The sequence below is a fragment of the Lissotriton vulgaris genome, chromosome 6 (assembly GCF_964263255.1).
Source record: "Lissotriton vulgaris chromosome 6, aLisVul1.2, whole genome shotgun sequence".
NCBI lineage: Eukaryota > Metazoa > Chordata > Amphibia > Caudata > Salamandridae > Lissotriton > Lissotriton vulgaris.
Window position 1 is genome coordinate 977,307,831 of NC_141694.1, and position 16,819 is coordinate 977,324,649.

General features: G+C 44.6%; 1 protein-coding gene across 2 annotated transcripts in view; it reads left to right on the forward strand.

Annotated features, from left to right (window-relative positions):
* Positions 1–2,633: 2,633 nt before the first annotated feature.
* Positions 2,634–16,819, forward strand: part of THEMIS (thymocyte selection associated) — a 660,092-nt gene continuing 645,906 nt past the window's right edge. For both annotated transcript variants that reach the window (XM_086927011.1, XM_086927012.1), the window contains exon 1: positions 2,634–2,878. In XM_086927011.1, the coding sequence (XP_086783137.1) occupies positions 2,791–2,878 (88 nt within the window). In that variant the 5' untranslated portion in view covers positions 2,634–2,790. The remainder of the gene's footprint in view (positions 2,879–16,819) is intronic.

A 16,819-nucleotide genomic window follows, 5' to 3' on the forward strand; every position in this document is an offset into this window, starting at 1 on the left:
GGAAGGTCTGGACAGGGGGAGGTTACTTCCATGTCCTTTGTCCAGTTTCATGCCAGAGGAGGAGCCAACAGCTCCCAGGAGTGGTTTGAACTGGACTATGCACCAGGACACCAAATATGCTCCTCATTCAGACTTTCAGGCACTGGCAAGTGCACTTACCCAGCCCTAATAAACTAAATCCTGTCTGAGAGCCGGTCACACCTCCCTGTGACAGGATGCCTATTGTTCTGCCTTCCCCTGCTCGAGCCTGGCTCAGCAGCAGGAGGCCAAAAATGTGTCTCTGGTCTGCAGCAACCATTTTGTGAAGTCCATGACTAGAAGGCTGACACCTGGAATACTCAGAGCCTAACAGAGTGTTCTTCCAGTGCTTGGAATCATACCACCCACACCATTTACGGTGTGTGGGTATGATTCCAACCTGTTTGATACCAAACACGATAGGATTTGTTGTAGATGTTTTCGAGATGGTCATCGTGCAGTTATGCGGTGTCCCTCTATATAGTATATGGCTGCTTCACTGACAACCGGGGAGAATGGACTCCGTAGGCTGCAGGGGTGTCTTGCTCATGCAGAGACACCCTCTCACTTAGAACTAAGCATCCTGCCTTCAGAATTGAGAAAGGCCTGCTGTAGGGGTGACTTGAAGGTTTTAAGTACAGTGACCCTTAGATATATTAAACCTATATCTTTAGTACGTGGTGCCTACACCAACGTACACAGACTGCAATGGCAGGCCTGTAGCTCCATTTTGAATGGTCTCTCAGGGGTGGCCTAATACATGCTTCAGCCCATAGGAGACCTCTGGTGTACCTATGTCCTGGGTACATGGGTACCATATACTCGGGCTGGCAAAGGTACCGATCTGGGGTGTACCTAACTACATAACACAACAGTTTAGTGAGAAAGCAGATAGACTGGGGTCTTGATTAGCAGGGTCCCAGTTAGACTAGTCAAAAACACAGCTTAGTACCGGCCAAAAAGTGGGGGTAACCACGCAGAAGGATCTTACTTTCCTACAGTTAGGGAGAACTGTGTTAATAGGTCAGTTAGTTCTTCAGTGAAGAGTGCGCAATCACCAGGTGAGTGATATATGGTGTGGTGTTTGCTGAGAGTGGTGACTTTAGTTTTGATTTCTACTCCAAGATATTTGAAGGCCGAGTGGTTTGTGGTTTCTTGGGGATTAAGCTGGGTTTCTTCTCTGTGGATGATCTCATGCCCGCCCTCTATTCACCCTGGTCTATCCTTTCTCATGAAGGAATAGCCAAGTGGCATGTGCAAGTCTACTTTTGGGGTTGAGTGTTTGCTAAGCCAGGTTTCTGTTAGGAATGCAAAGTCAATACCGTCCACAAGTATAGTTTTGACAATTTCTGTGGTGTGTTTTGCAGTTAAGGAGCGTGCAGGTTAGGGAGCCAGGGCTATTCTTAGTATTGCTTGATTGATTGGTAGTGTAGTGTTTGGATAGTGGTGTATTGAATAGGTGGTCTGGGCGTTATGTTAGGTCAGGGGATTCTATTAGTGTCAATGATTACTGGGAGTGTAGATCAAGGGAGGGCTACAGTGGTGCATAGTGTATCACTGGAGTCCTGCAAGTGAATAGGTTCTGGGTGAATGGACAGGGGTGGAAGGGAAGAGGGTGGGTGGGGAACAGAACCTGGTTGAGTGAATAAAGCAAGGAGTGACAAGAAGTGTTAGTCAAGGATGGTAAGGTGATGGTCTGCCACTTAAATTAGTATGGTTCTCATTCTGAAGATAGATATGCAGATCTATGCAGTTTATACGGTGTATGAATCACATGTAGTCCATGCGAGTCAAAATTGGGACTAGACAAAACAGAGATCTCTCCAACAAGTGTGTTGAGTACCAGAGGTATTTAACTGATATCGTTATCCCCTGAAATGTGATAAGCACACAAATATCTTTGCAGAAGATGCCATAATCCAAGAGATATTTTAAAATGCAACCAATTAATTGAGCAGAACAGATTACTTTCACATTTTTCCTTATTGTCAATTTCTTTGCATGATATTTTGACAGATAAATTGGTGTTGACTGTCAAACTCCACTTTTCATGACTCCAATCCTTTTGACTCCACTCCCTGTCCTCTGCCCCAACTTGAACCCCAATTCATGGATTACCAGAATAGAGTTTTTCCAGTTTCCAGAACTGGCTTTCTTCACCCTGCGGATTGGTTGACAGTTACAATAAAAGAAGGAGATGATGTCTTTCCTTGCTTGCATTAGTGTCCATGGCAGCCTTGCTATGCCACTGGTTAGTTAAACTTTAAATTTAAATTTGGGATTGAAGAGGGCACCACTAGCTTCTGTAAAAATACATAGGTAGGTGACTGAAATGCTGGAAACCACGATTCACTTCTATAACAAAATCAGAAAGGTAGAAAACAAACTGCAAAAAGAATATGTACCTATTGCACATCAAGTTCTTTTTTTTATAGACATTGACACCCAAGGAAACCTCGCCTATCTTCTGCGACAAACTAGTCTCAGGTTGCCCCCCATTGGAGTATTTCGGCTGCTGGGGGCTGCGGGAGAAGGCATTTCCTGCACGGGTCTCTCTGTAACTTCCGTGGCAACACAGACTCGCGCTCAGGATCTCCCCCGACTCTACACTCTGAGCAGAAGTGCGGCGAGACAGAGGGCGGCTCCTTCCGCTCTCTGCAGTCTTCAGAGCGAGGTCGAGAAGTCGGTGCTAGCAGTTTCCTCTGTGGCCCTGCAGCTGCGTCCTGCTGAGAGACGCGCGCAGGTGGCGCGGTATATGCCGTCGCCAGAACCATGTCCACGCTCAAGGCCTTCATCCAGTCCCTGGACCCGAAGACTCTGCCCCGCGTGCTGCGCATAATTTCTGGCGTGTACTACCAAGGTGAGCGAATTGCACAAGAGGCCCGTTAGCCTTCCGCCTCTTGGCACCATTGGGGGCTGGTTTGCTGCTTTACTGATCCTTCTTGAGCCACGGGGCATAAACGGAAACTGCCTGATTTGCCTAATTCCAATGTATACTTAAAGCAGAGCATAAGTACCAGCCTACAGAAATGATGAACGTAGTGTACGAAACAGAGGTTTGGTAGGCATGCAATGTGGATGGGAAAAAAGAGGTAAAATAGCGAAAAAAGAATGCTTAAATGAAAATAATACATAATAAACGTGGTAGGGGCGTAGAGGAAATTGAAAATTATGGACATTTCTCATCACTTTAAGAAAAAGAGAATCTTTGGAATGTATCATCCTAGCAAAGCTGATTTATTGACAATTTACTTTTTTTTAATCACAGGAAAATGAAAACCCTATGTACAAATCAAGAAGGCGTTATTTTAAAAACATTTACAAATATTTGGGAGCATTTTAGAATAATCCAAGATTTCTGCAACTAGACAAGCTACTTTCATTCGTTCCATTTGTTGCACATTTCCAAACAAACTTAGAAAAATATATAATAAAAATGGCTGCCTCGCTAGTAGCAACCTGTTTCGAATTTTGAGCGATTGAAAGCCAGAGCCATTAGTGTTTGCATACAGCATGTAAAGAAAGGAAGATAGAAATGGAAACTGAAGACAAATGTGTCAATAGATAAAGACTTTCCCTTCCCTTATAATGCGACTGGGTCATCGCAAGCAGCTGCTCAAAATTAACAAAAAAGTACCTCAAATCATACTAAGTATGTTATGCACTCTCCTCAGAAAACTTCATTGTGCTCTAGTTCACTTGTAATTTTCAACATTCCTACGCATTTGTTGTGAAATAACTTCTGAAAGTACACTGCAACTCCAAGACAAATAAGATTATGTAGGAGTCCATTTGCTCGGATCCTGGACACACCTTTAGAGACTTCTTTGAGGGGCAAGCCCATATTTTCAGAGTTGGTTTATGTACTGTGTTTATGTACTAAAGTTACTCTTACAGCGTATAACCCCATTTCCTTCTCATAGTTTATTTTTTTATGGTGAATTGAGCATGGACGTCGGTTCACCAAAATGCCTGGGTTAGCGTAAGTGACATCATATGCCCTTTGACCCCAGTGACATCACAGGAAGTGATATCACATGGTCTTTGATATCATCCCGGCAGTTGGCCTGGTGATGTTGCAGGAAGTACGTCACTAAAGGTTTACTTTCTCCAATTAGTGCAAGATTAATACAATAGATGTACCATACATACCCTTATTGTATCATTCCATGTCTCTTCCATTCCCCATTCTCCACCCCTCACAGCTCTGCCTCAGGATACCACTCACCGCCATAGCTGCTATCTTCTTATTGCCTTCCTTTCTCATCTTCCTTTAATCTTCAACTTTTCATATCATACTCATCACTTTAACAGTTTTTCTAAATCACTCTGTGATGAGTTCTCCTCTCCGAGTTCACCTCTTAATCACACGTACCTTATGTACTTACCTTACGATGAACAGGCATGCGTTGTAAAGGCATAAATATGGTAAAGGCTTGTGTTGTAAAGGCAGTACATAGTAAATGCACTGCGTCGCAATAGATGTGTGGCAGCTCAGTTAGTATTACTGGTCATCATAACGCCTGGCCATGGGTGGAATTTCCCAGGAGCATTGTTTAACCAACATGAAGATTAAGGCGCGCATTTTGCGCTATATAAATATTTTACTAACTAATTAAGGAGTGCGTGGTGGCTGAAGACTACAGGCTGCCACGATAGCCACAAGAAAGTCCCCCGCTGTTGTGGAGGTTTTGTTTTTCTTCCCCCTTGGATTTAAAAAAAATCTGAACCAGCTTTTCAATTCATGAAGCTGTCAGTTTTAAAAAGAAAATTTTAGAGACTCCCCACAACTTCTCACACCTGAGTGATTAATTGCCACTGCAAGGCCCTGATTATGGATTTAGTTGAGCTGATTTCCTCTGTGGCATTCGCTCCACTCAATCATGTATAGACTGTTATTCCCGCACCAGGATTTACCACATGCTGGGGTAATAATTAATAAACAGTATTTCACCAGATGGAAAATCCTGCTAGTAAAATCGCAATAGGAAAGGACTGCACTGCAGCCAGGACCTATTCCTCGGCCCCGCCTTACTCTAAAAAAATTGTGAGGAGGAAGCATGTAATGGTCTCCCACAAGCCAGTATCTTCCTTTTCCTCTCCCACCGTCCCTATCACCTCATCACCCACACCGAAGCCCTAGCACATATTTACAAGCTGATCAGGAGAGGTGTTACATGTGCATGCTAAACCTCTCTGATTAGGAAGTAATGTGCAGGATTCTGACCCGTAATTCTGGGTTTGCACAATTATTTTGCATTCAAAGGGGTTTAACACAGAATTGCATAGTTGCCCACCCGCTGCGGGATGCCTGGCTTTCACCTTGGGGATGCCCAGTAGGGGTTATCTCACAGGGGAAAAAGCCAGGACGGGTTCCCAAAGCAAGCGCCTTGATGCCTTCGGGTGATACGTGCGCTATATAAGTCGCAATACATACATACATTGGTTTGTAGATATTAAACAAACCAAAGTAAAATGAAACCGATTACTGGGGCTGCAATGCTGTGATTCCTGGCAGGTTGCAAAAACGCTTCATTCTTCAAAAGTGCAGGCCACATACCACAAGAAAGCTGGGGTCCGGCAACACTAGGAAGCAGGACAAGCCAGCCTAGAAATCTACCAAAATCCACAAACCTGCAGGCCAAGCAGACTCATGCTTGGTGGAGGCTGGAGTCTAGAAACCTCAAAAGGTGTTGCTAAGCTAAGCTGTTCTGATAAGTTGAAATGTTTCAAGTTTCCCCTGTGTCCAGCTGCCTAAAGAAGCTAATAGTATAAAGGGGGAGGAACAAAAAATACCTGGAAGGCCGAGCGTCATGATGGATCGGGGAGGGGGGTTATCCCCTTGTAACATTTTGAAAAAAGAGTGGGCAATGGTACATTTTTCAAGCAAATTTGAGAAAACACAAAGGTTAATAAAGCAATTGTAAAATTGTAGTTATGACATGAATAAAAAGATCGGGTGTTGGTGACCTTCATAGTGTATGTGTGTTGCATGCGTAAAATGTGGGTGTAGCGGTCCCCCATTTCACTGAGGGAATCGACTCACCTTCTGGTTTTTATCAACCTTATGCCATGCTCGTCGAATGTGGGAGAAAGGGTCCTCAAGATTGCCCAGAAAATGGAGGCACATCAAGGTCTCAATGCCCTTCATGGTGTGTTTGTGTAGTGTGGGAGAGAAGGGTTCCCTCCATCACTCAGGAGATGGAAGCACCTTGGGGCCACTAGCTTCTTTTTTTAACACATTCTTTTATTAGTTTCAATCATAGGAAGTACAACAAAGATATTTGAAAGGGTAGATACACAAGCAATTACAATGATTTCTGAACAAAAGAATAGCCTCAGAAATTGCATATACAGATTGTACATGTCAATGTAGCAAATCCCTCCCAAGGCTAAACATTTATTTGTTCATAAAAACTGAACACCCACTCCTCCTAGACTCACATCAAGTTCCAAGACTCCAAGTACAGCAACTCAATTTCAATTTCAATTTCAAAGACTTTATTCGGTTATATTACATAAAAACCATAAAAGTATATATAATATAATCATGTAAAAACATTCATATTAGTTACACAATGAATACATATAAGAACAAAGTGCAAACAGTTGAGCATCATAGGCTCAGTTAGTTAAAAAATTAAATAACTATTGTTTTCCGTAAATAAAAGACATTATTTAAAAACGCAGAGACAGACGCTACCGTAAATATATCATTAAGCTTCTGAATTAATAGAAAGGCAGGTCGACACTGTCTTAGATTCATACACCTTAATATGGGAATAATCCATCTTTTCCGTGGTGATGAATAAAATTTGCAAAATAATAAAATTTGTATGTCAGATTGAGTGGACATGTCATCACAGGGACATTTGCTAATACATTGTGACCAGTCATTAATGACAGGAAAGCTCAATAACCTAAATAAGATCCCAAATCTAAATCGAATCAGTAGAAACCTTGCGTTGTCTCTCATCAGCAGAGTTAGATAAGGTTGGATAACCTGAGGTGTTAGTATCAGCTGATGTGAGGTCACCGATTTTTTGGTGAATTCAATTTTCTCCCTACAGTTCTCTAAATAAGTAAAGCATAGTTTTTTAAGCGCTTTTCTCGGGACCTCAGTCATTAATAGGGGGTCATCATAGTAGTCAAGATGATCTATGTTAATAAGGAATGACCTAACGTATCTCAACCACTTCACCCGATTAACAGAGTCTAGTTTCAGAGCGTCCATTAGGATTAAACGGTTCAAGTGGCATTCGTCCGTTGTCCATACCCTATGCCACAAAAGAACCGGCTGTACCTTAATGATGTCTTCTAAAGTTGCCAAGCCGAGTTCAGTGTGGCAATTGTGGGTGGACATACTCTCCGGGATGGACAAAAGATATCTCAAAAAACCATTCTCCGTAAGCTGTAAGGTTGAGACATTAGCATCCCCCAGATTCCCGCCCCGTAGGTTGCGACCGCAACACAACTTGCTTTATATATGCACAGAAGCTCCTTGACTGGTTTCTTCCCCATCTTTTTACTAAATAATTTGAGGGCCATTATTGATTTGGCGAATAACAAATTTCTACTTTTCACGGCGCTAACCCACTGGCCTGTACTATCAAACAATATTCCCAAATATGGGAAAGTTGAAGTATAGTCCAATGATTTAGAACCAATAAACATAGATCTTCTTTTCAGATTAACTCCTCTACCGCAGTTCATACAGAAAGTTTTGGCACTGTTAACCTTCAGGTCCAAGTTAGTCATAAAGGTGGTGAATGATAAAATCATTTTTTGCATGGCTACAGGGGTCCTTGCCATCAGGACGGCATCATCTGCATAAATAATTGCAGGAATATGACGATTTGATGCCGTAGGCATATCATGGCACTCCTGTAGCAAGGTTTCCTCTAAGTCATTAATATAGATGTTAAATAAGAAAGGGGCAAGGACACAGCCTTGCCTCACTCCCCTTGCAATGTTGAACATTCTGGTACATTCACCTCCTTTACCATATCTAATCGTGGCCCTGGCGCCATTATAAAGCTCTCTGAGAAATTGAATAATGTTATCCTCGACACCCAACCGGGCTAAAATTAGCCACAATTTGCTATGAGTTACACAGTCAAAAGCGGATGTCAAGTCCACAAAGGGTAAAAAAAACCTGCCTCCCTTGGCCTTAGTGTATTTCTCAAGGAGGATAGAAAGGTTAAGACATTGGTCTATAGTCCCGACTCCCTTCCTGAAGCCATATTGTAGGTCGCTAATAACCTTATGTTCCTCTGCCCATAGGTGCAATCTGTTTAGGATTACCCTTCCAATAATTTTAATGGTTGAATCAAGCAAAGATATTGGGCGGTAGCACACACAACTAGCCCTGTCGCCCTTTTTAAAAATGGGTACTATAATCGACTCGTACCAAGTACTAACAAGTCCCACCGAGCTGGCAGCGTTAAACATTCTAGTAAGCAGTGGCGCCCAAAAAGATATGTTATGTTTAAAAATATCCACGGGACGCCATCCGGGCCAGCTGCCTTACCCCCCTGACTTAAGTTAATGGCCTTGATTGCTTCTTCTAGGGTGAAGTTCAACACCTCTTTGCTTCTAGGCACACTTGGCGTGTCCATCTCAATCGACTCACTTTGTAAATTCACAGAGACTATCGGAGTGCTATAAAGGGTTTCAAAATGGCACACCCAGTCATCTTCAGAGATAGCGATCTCCATCCGTGCCATGGTGTTATCCTTGAAATATGATGCATTAACTGCCTTCCAAAAGGCTGTCATATCTTTCATTTGATAAGCTTCAATTAATGCCCCCATGCCTCCATCTTCAGCATGTCCCTCCTCTTTTTTATCGCAGTTTTATACGCTTTACGAAACTCCCTGCTCTGCTTCTGCTCTCTAGCGGGGTTACTCATAGCCCTTTTTAATGTAGAATATGCCTTAGTGCACACTGAGTCGAACCAGCCACTCTTTTTCCTTTTTGGTTCTTTACTTCCACCCATAGGCTGTTCTTTATACATGAAGTTATTTGCCTGAAACTGTTAATTGTTTCTGTGTCATCAGCATCCAAATCCAAGAAAACACTGAAACACGGTTGACAGGCCTTAATTAAGTTGCACAGGAATTCTTCGGGTACAACCTTAGTCCATTTTAACGCATATCCATTCTGTTTTGAGATATCAATGTCTCTTGAGTTCAACCTGGTTGTATCATCAGTAATGGGGTCGGCGCGTGGGTCTAGTAATTCCACCCTAATGGGAAAATGATCGCTTAGGGGAGTATCCAGCACGCTGTAGTTAGAAACACTGTCGCCATAACAGGTAGAGATCAAGATGTAGTCAATTGTTGAAGATAACCCTCTACCCATAAAAGTTGTCGAGAAGGGTACCTCTGGCTGGCACAATTTGTTTGCAAAACCTAAATCATTCATAAACAGGATTTCGTTTAACACGTCCCCCGTTACTGTATGTTCAAAGTGGGGCAGTGCAGACTCCCTGTCAACCATTAGACCACAGTTCCCATTTATACCTCTACTGCAAAGGGCACAATTAAAGTCACCCCCCGAGATAACAACAAATTCTTTACTTTCATTACAGGTTAAACTGTAGAGTTCCGATCTCAGGGCTTTAAAGACTGCAAGAATATCTCCCGGTGGAATATTATTGTATAGATTTACAATTAAAATACAAAAAGTTTTGTTCATATGCAGTCCTACTATATATACAGTAACTCAATTTGCTTATCTGATTTTTAGTCATGCTATATCCCTAGAGAGCAACAGAAGGGTCTGCTCCACAGTATGCCCATATTATGTGTGGTTGGCTATGCCATTTTATTTATTCAGTGTAAGGAATATTCAAGAGTCACAAATTGTTGTAACAGCGCATTCCATTCCATCGATATCAGGAATTTCCTCATACCTCGGTTTTCCTCTCTGCGTATCACCATTCCTTCAGTCCTCCCCCACCGTACCACTTCATTATGCCATGCCAACACTGCTGGTGATTGTGCAGATTTCCATCTCATAGTAATTTAATGTTTCGCCAATATAAGTACCAGGTTCTCAAATCTGTACTGTGTCTTTTGAGATTTGCATATTTTACAAAGCCCCAGTATACCAAATTCCACTGTGTTGTTGCCTATACCTGGAGTCACTTCATTCAGGAGTGTGTATATGGTCTCCCAGAAGGGTATCAACTTTGTGCATGCCCAAATCATGTGTAATAGCCCTGCTGGCTGTGAGTGGCATCTGGGGCAAACGTCTGCTGAATCTGGGAACATTTTGCTCAGCCTATGTGGGGTCAAATATGCCCGATGTAATAACATAAGTTGGCTTCGTTTAAATTTAGGGTTACTTGACACTTTTTTGGGGTATTCTAACAATTTCTCCCATTCCTTATCGGTTACTTCGTGGCCCAGGTCGGCTGACCATTTCTCTCTAAGCTCTTGGAGTGGGACTGCTGCATGCATTTGAATGCCCCTGTATATCCATCTCGTTGAGTGTCTCCTGTGTCCCATTAAGTATGTCATATGGACTAGTTCCTGCATCTGGGTTTCCGCGTTGTCTGGTGACCAGACCCTTTTCATATATTTGCTGATTCTAGCATGTAGTAGAATTTGGCACACCTTGCTCGTCAACAAATGTGTTGCGGTCCATAAGCAGTTTGTCTGCATATAACATTCCCACTGTGGTTACCCCCTCATCTGTCCATTTGTGCAATTGCCTAGAGGAGATTATCCCTTTCGGTATAGAGATCCCCATCAGAGGGATGTTTGGTGCATATGGGCGCAGACAGCCTTCTTCCAGTAGGCCAAAGCTATCTTTAGTAGAGGGGGTGCATTTTAAAGGGGTTTGCTTTTGGGCAACAACAATGTATGTAATACACCGTTTTCCCACGTTGCTTATGACATGCCTATTTCCTGCAGGTGTCGGCCAGCTATCCAGTAGGATAGCCATTACAGTTGACTAGCATAGCAGTATGCCTGAAAGTCAGGAACTCCCAGGCCTCCCCTGTCAGTACCTAGCTGCAGTTTTGAAAGCCCTATTCATCTACGCCTGTTACCCCATATTAATTGGGTTAATAGTGTGTTGAGCGTTTTGAATATATGTGACGTGTCTATTATTGTCAGATTAGTGAAAAAATAGAGCAGCCTGGGAAGAACTACCATTTTGAATATGGCGAGTATTCCCGCCACTGAGAGCAGTAGCGAAACCCAAAAGGAAATCTGAGAGCTGAGCGATTTAATTGCTCGGCTCAAATTATCCTCCAGTAGATCCTGTGGTTGTCTATGAATATGTATACCCAGATATTAAAAAGTATCAGGTGCGACAGCAAACGACCATTGTCCAATCAACCGATTCAGTATGTGCAGCATTCTGAAAGTAATAGGCATTAGACTAGATTCATTAATAACCTGACCAGATAGTGTTTGGAAGTGTCGGAACACCGCAGGAAGGGGGTCGTTGGGGCCCTGGGGATTGTTGAGGTAAAGTATGATGTCATCTGCGAAGGCAGAGAAAACGTGGGTGATGGACCCCAGCTTGATACCCTGTTATTCGCAACTGCCCTGATCTTTATGGCAAGTGGTTCTAACACCAACACAAACATTAGGGGCGATAATGGACATCCCTGTCTCGTTCCTCTGGCTACTGTGTAGGGTCGAGTAATATGAGCACCTGTCCGGGCCCGGGCTGTGGGGTCTTTATATAATAGGCAGATCCATTCAATGTATTTCAGTGGGATGCCAAATAGAGAGAAGGCACAGAGCATGTAATCCCAGTGACGAGTATCAAATGCCTGCTGCAGGTCCAAAGAAATACAGCCTGCCAAAGTATTATCCGTAGGTAGTGATGTTATTATCTGATGTAGACGCTTTATGTTTAAGGAAGTGCTTCTCCCTGGTACAAAGCTGCACTGATCAATGTGTATCAAGCGCGGTAGGTACTGTTGTAATCTACGAGCCAAAAGTTTACTGATGATTTTATGATCCGTATTCAGTAAAGAAAGGTGTCAGTATCCCATCACATCTATAGGGTCTCTGCCAGGCTATTGTAGTGACTTTACTAATGCCTGCCTTGTAGTAAGGAGTAGAGACCTTGCTTCTAATGCAGCATGATGTAACTTTTTTAGCTAGGGGGCCAGTTGCGAGGAGAATGTCTTGTAGAATTCCACAGGGAGGCCATCTAGGCCTGGGGCTTTGTTGCGTGGAAGGTCTTTTATTGCTGCACGGATTTCAGCTTTTGTGATAGGAGCTTCTAATTCCTTTATCTGTGTGGTCGTAAGTTGGGGGGAAGTCTGTGAGAAAGTCCCGAAGTTCCTCTGCTTCTAGTTCCGCAGGGGCCGCATATAATATTGCATAATATTTCTGAAATGCCATGTTAATGTCAAATTGTGTATTGACTTTGATTCCTTCAAGAGTGTTGATTTCATGTATAGGGATATTAGTAAGGTTGTCCTGAATAATTCTCGCTAGTAATGTACCCGCTTTGTCTGCCTCTGCTTATTGTTTTTGTGTATATGTGCGATAATCTATGGTCCGCAGCTGCTCGAGTAATTCAGCATGCTTAATATGTGCTTCTTGTAATGATTCAGCATTAGTATCATCTAATGCTACTTCTGTTTCCAGCTTACCCAGTCGGTCCTCTAAGTAGCGTAACTCTGTGTCTACCATAGCGCGAACCCCTACTTTGGTACTAATGGCTACTCCGCAGATGACAGTCTTAAATGCCTCCCATTATATCTGTTGTGTACTGGCAGTGTTTGCATTTTCCGAAAAGTAATTTGTTATGGCAGTGGATAGGGTAGTGCGAAATACCGGGTCTTCCAGTGCAACGGGTTGCAGTCTCCACATTGGAACCGGGGTGGGTACCTTACCCCATTCTAGTGTCATTTACAATGGGTTGTGGTCTGATAGCATTTTCCCAAGATTTTCCCAAGATATGGTGACAGGGAAATATTACAGACTAAGGACATGGAGCAGAATATCCTGTCGATGCGTGTGTGTAACAGGTGGGTGTGGAAGTAGAAGATGAGAATGGTCAATATCTATGTTCAATACCATGTTAAAATCTCCACCTATTATCCAGGGATAGACCTCCCAACTTGTCAGTGCTGTGTTTAGCGACATCAGAAATGTATCCTATTCTGTATTAGGGGCATATATGCTTCCAAGGATCAGTGGGTCCCCATCTAGTGTACCACAAATGAACACAAATCTGCCTTGTATGTCTATCTTTTGCTCCATTAACACAAATGGGATATCACTTCTAATCCAAACAGCCGCTCCCCTTGCGAAAGCCGAGTATGATGTACCAATGAGTTGCCCCCGCCATTTTTTTCTAAGTTTAAGTGTCTCGGATTGGGTTAGGTGTGTTTCCTGTAACATAACAATGTCGGCCTTCCTTCTATTGAATTGTGCATGGATTCTGTGTCTATTGTGGACAGTCCCCATCCCTCTAACATTCCAGGTTAAGATTTTCTATTTCCCTGACGTAGCCATGAGTTAGATTATGCTGCTGTTTTGTACCCATTTCAGCGTAGTCTTGATGGCAGGCCTTATATATGTTGTGTGTGAGTCTGTTTAAACTAACAACAACCCCCAATACTGGGATCCCCAACAAAACAGTAAAGAGCACAATCATTAAACTTAACAAGAAAAACAAGATTGCATTTGCGTCGGGGGAGAGGAAACCATAGCCACCATAAAGCCAGGGGGTATTTTCTCGAGAGCGGTCACACATCAGGCCCAAACCAGTCCCAGTTATTTCCAAATTTGTGTTGTCACTGTACTTAAAACAAATTTGGGGCCACCAGCTTCTTCTGATGCTTGTTGCTACCAGGTTACACAAACAAACCAGTGTATGGTTGCCATTTAATACAGTCCGAAGAAGACTCATTCCATTTGTTTATCAAGAGGTAACCTCACTCTGCACAGATCGGCTATTTTAATTGGCTGTTCCTGAGCTGAGTTGGCATTTACACAGCCTGATTAATACTGCTCTGGTATGGGGCAGGCCTGTTCGTCAAAGCGTATGTGCTGAAACGGATCAGCACAATGCTAATTTAAACGGTGACAGCATGTTACACATTCCCCAAGGCACCACAGAACACAAACACCCATGAAATGCACATAGACGTACATTTTCCTTTTTCATTTTCATCTCCCTGAATAAGTATGTCCACACGTAATCCAAACAGAATTTCACCAAAAGAGACAGAGCCCCTTCCAAAATAAATGTCATCAAAATTACACATTCCCTTTCTTGTACAGAAAAAGTTATTTTTTTACAATGTTATCTTCCTGCATACTTTTTTTCCTATTGCAGATCATAAAATTTGCATGCATGCTTTATTGAATTGAGGGAAATGTCTTATTACTTACCGGTAATCTTCATTACCCCGATTAGGGTCCTCCCCGTCCCAGTCCTAACAACGTGAGGCAGTCCTGCCTCCACCCAGCCAATCACAACGCCAGTATTCAAAAGCTACATAAGCCCCTCCCACCTACCGCCATGCCTGTTATCAACAAGACTCCGACACAAACACAGCGGGAGGGCGGGAGGGTACAGGACTGGGACGGGGAGGACCCTAATCGGGGTAATGAAGATTACCGGTAAGTAATAAGACATTACCCCCTCATGGGTCCTCCCCGTCCCAGTCCTAACAACGTGAGGAACTCACAAGCAGAGAACCAACAAAAAACGCAGGACACCAGGGATCCATGCTGAGTACAAATCAGTAAAGATCAATGAACAGCAAAGTCCAAGACGCCAACAGAAAAACAGCCAGCAGAGGCATGCAAAACAACAAGCCAAGAAGGTAGCACAAATACGAGACGGGACAGCGGGTGGCCGCCCAACAAATTCCCGGATAGAAAACTCCAGCCGCCCCAGCCCAGGAAGCAGGCACAGAACGTGTCTAACGACCCAGCACCAGAGACTGAGGAGACAGACCCAAAGGACCGAAAAGGCAGGCAGACCGCCAAACGCACCCACTGACCAACCTCAGAACCGGAAAACCATATCCCCCAAGCCACACCTCCACAGGAGACAAACAGGGCAGGAGAAAATGGAAAAACACCAGGGAACAAAGGTGGGAAAAACCGGAGAGTCCAGCGAACCACCAAGGAAGGGGGAACAAGGGACCCCCGCAGCAGGTAAAACAGGAAAAACACCTCCAGCTGCCAAAGGAAACGGGAAGAACCCCCAGGCAGAAAGACCGGAACAAGCCACAAACCAACCCAATCCGGCAGGAACTCCCAACAGGGAAAAGAAATGAGCAGAGCACCCAAAGCACCCAACCGACGAGCAGAGGTGACGGCCAGCAAAAAAGCCACAGTAGCTGACAACCAGAACAAGACAGCCACCAGCAAGAGCTCAAAAGGGGGCAACATCAGACCCCCCCCCCCAAACAGCAGGCAAAAACCCAAGAAGGCACGAGTACAGGAGAGACCGGCCGACTAAGCCGAAAGCCTAGAAGAAACCGACTCTCCAAAGGGGCAAAAACCACCAAGGAGGCTCCAGGACCCCGACAAGCACGAACCGCCGCCCACTGAGAAGACAAAGCGGAAAGGCCAAGGCCCCGCAAAAAAAAGTCCTGAGAAAATCCAACACAGAGGTAGGATCCCCCAGCACAGGAACGACCCAATGGGAAGAACACAAAGAGAAAAAAGAACCCCAAAGACGACCACAGCACCCAAGGGCCGAAGGCCGACGTGACAACGGGACGCCACGAGCCACCACAGAGGAACAGCCCAAAGACGCCAACCACAGCCGCACAAGAGCCAGGCCGTCAGAAGCAAGTGACATCAGGGCAAAAACCAGCTGTGGACCAAAAAGCGGAGCCGGAGTCAATGAAGTCCGGCCAAACCCGACCCCCGCCAGCAGCAGTAGGAGCAGAAATTAAAGACAGAGAGGTTAACGATACAGACACCTACACAAACCCCCTCACATCCCCAGACTATGCAGGAGGAGAAATAGGAGGGAAGGCACACAGAAAGCCCGAAGGCCAAGGAAATGCGCAGGGGCCATGCAAATCCGCACCAAATTGAACCAAACAAAGAAAATGCGCCGCCGAAGCGAGCACAGAGGGCACAAAACAGAGGACAGGAGGAAACGGCCCAAGCAGCGTCCATGAACGAAAACGCAGACAGTCCTGAACACAAACTCAAAGCCCACAGAGGAGACTCTGCCCAGAGAGAGCTGCGGGAGCCCGAACCACCAGAGGCAGAAGACACACCAATGAGCCATAGCGTCGTGGGAACAACACATGGAAGCCAGCAGGAACAGAGACATGCAACAGGTCCCCCCAAGAAGGCCCAAGCAGCAAATAGCCACGGGAAGGCCAGCACGAATCAAAAAACTCGGCCGCCACCAAGTACCCCAACGTGGCGCCCAACCCCAAGGACAGGCGTCCAAGGACAACAAGAGGAGAGAAGGGAGCTGAAAACGCACCCCAAACACCAGGTCGGGAGAGCAAAGCCACCAGGCCAAAGTAGGAACCAGAACAGGGGAGAGAGGAACCAGAGCCATGTAACCTGCACGGGAAAGGACCCAAAGAGCCAATCGGAAGAAACACCAAGGACAGGAGGAACAGGCAAACCCAAGGAACCACAGCCGTGGAGGCAGCCACCACCTCCTGGAACCGCAACCAACCTCAAAGGGCAGAAGGGCGACCCAGCAGGACCCACAAAAGAGCCAACAGGGAAGAGAACCGAGCCGGAGGGTGAAAACAACCCCCTGCATAGTGACGAACAGGCCCGGAACAGGAACCAGAAGAAAAATGGCCAGAACCACAACGAACCCC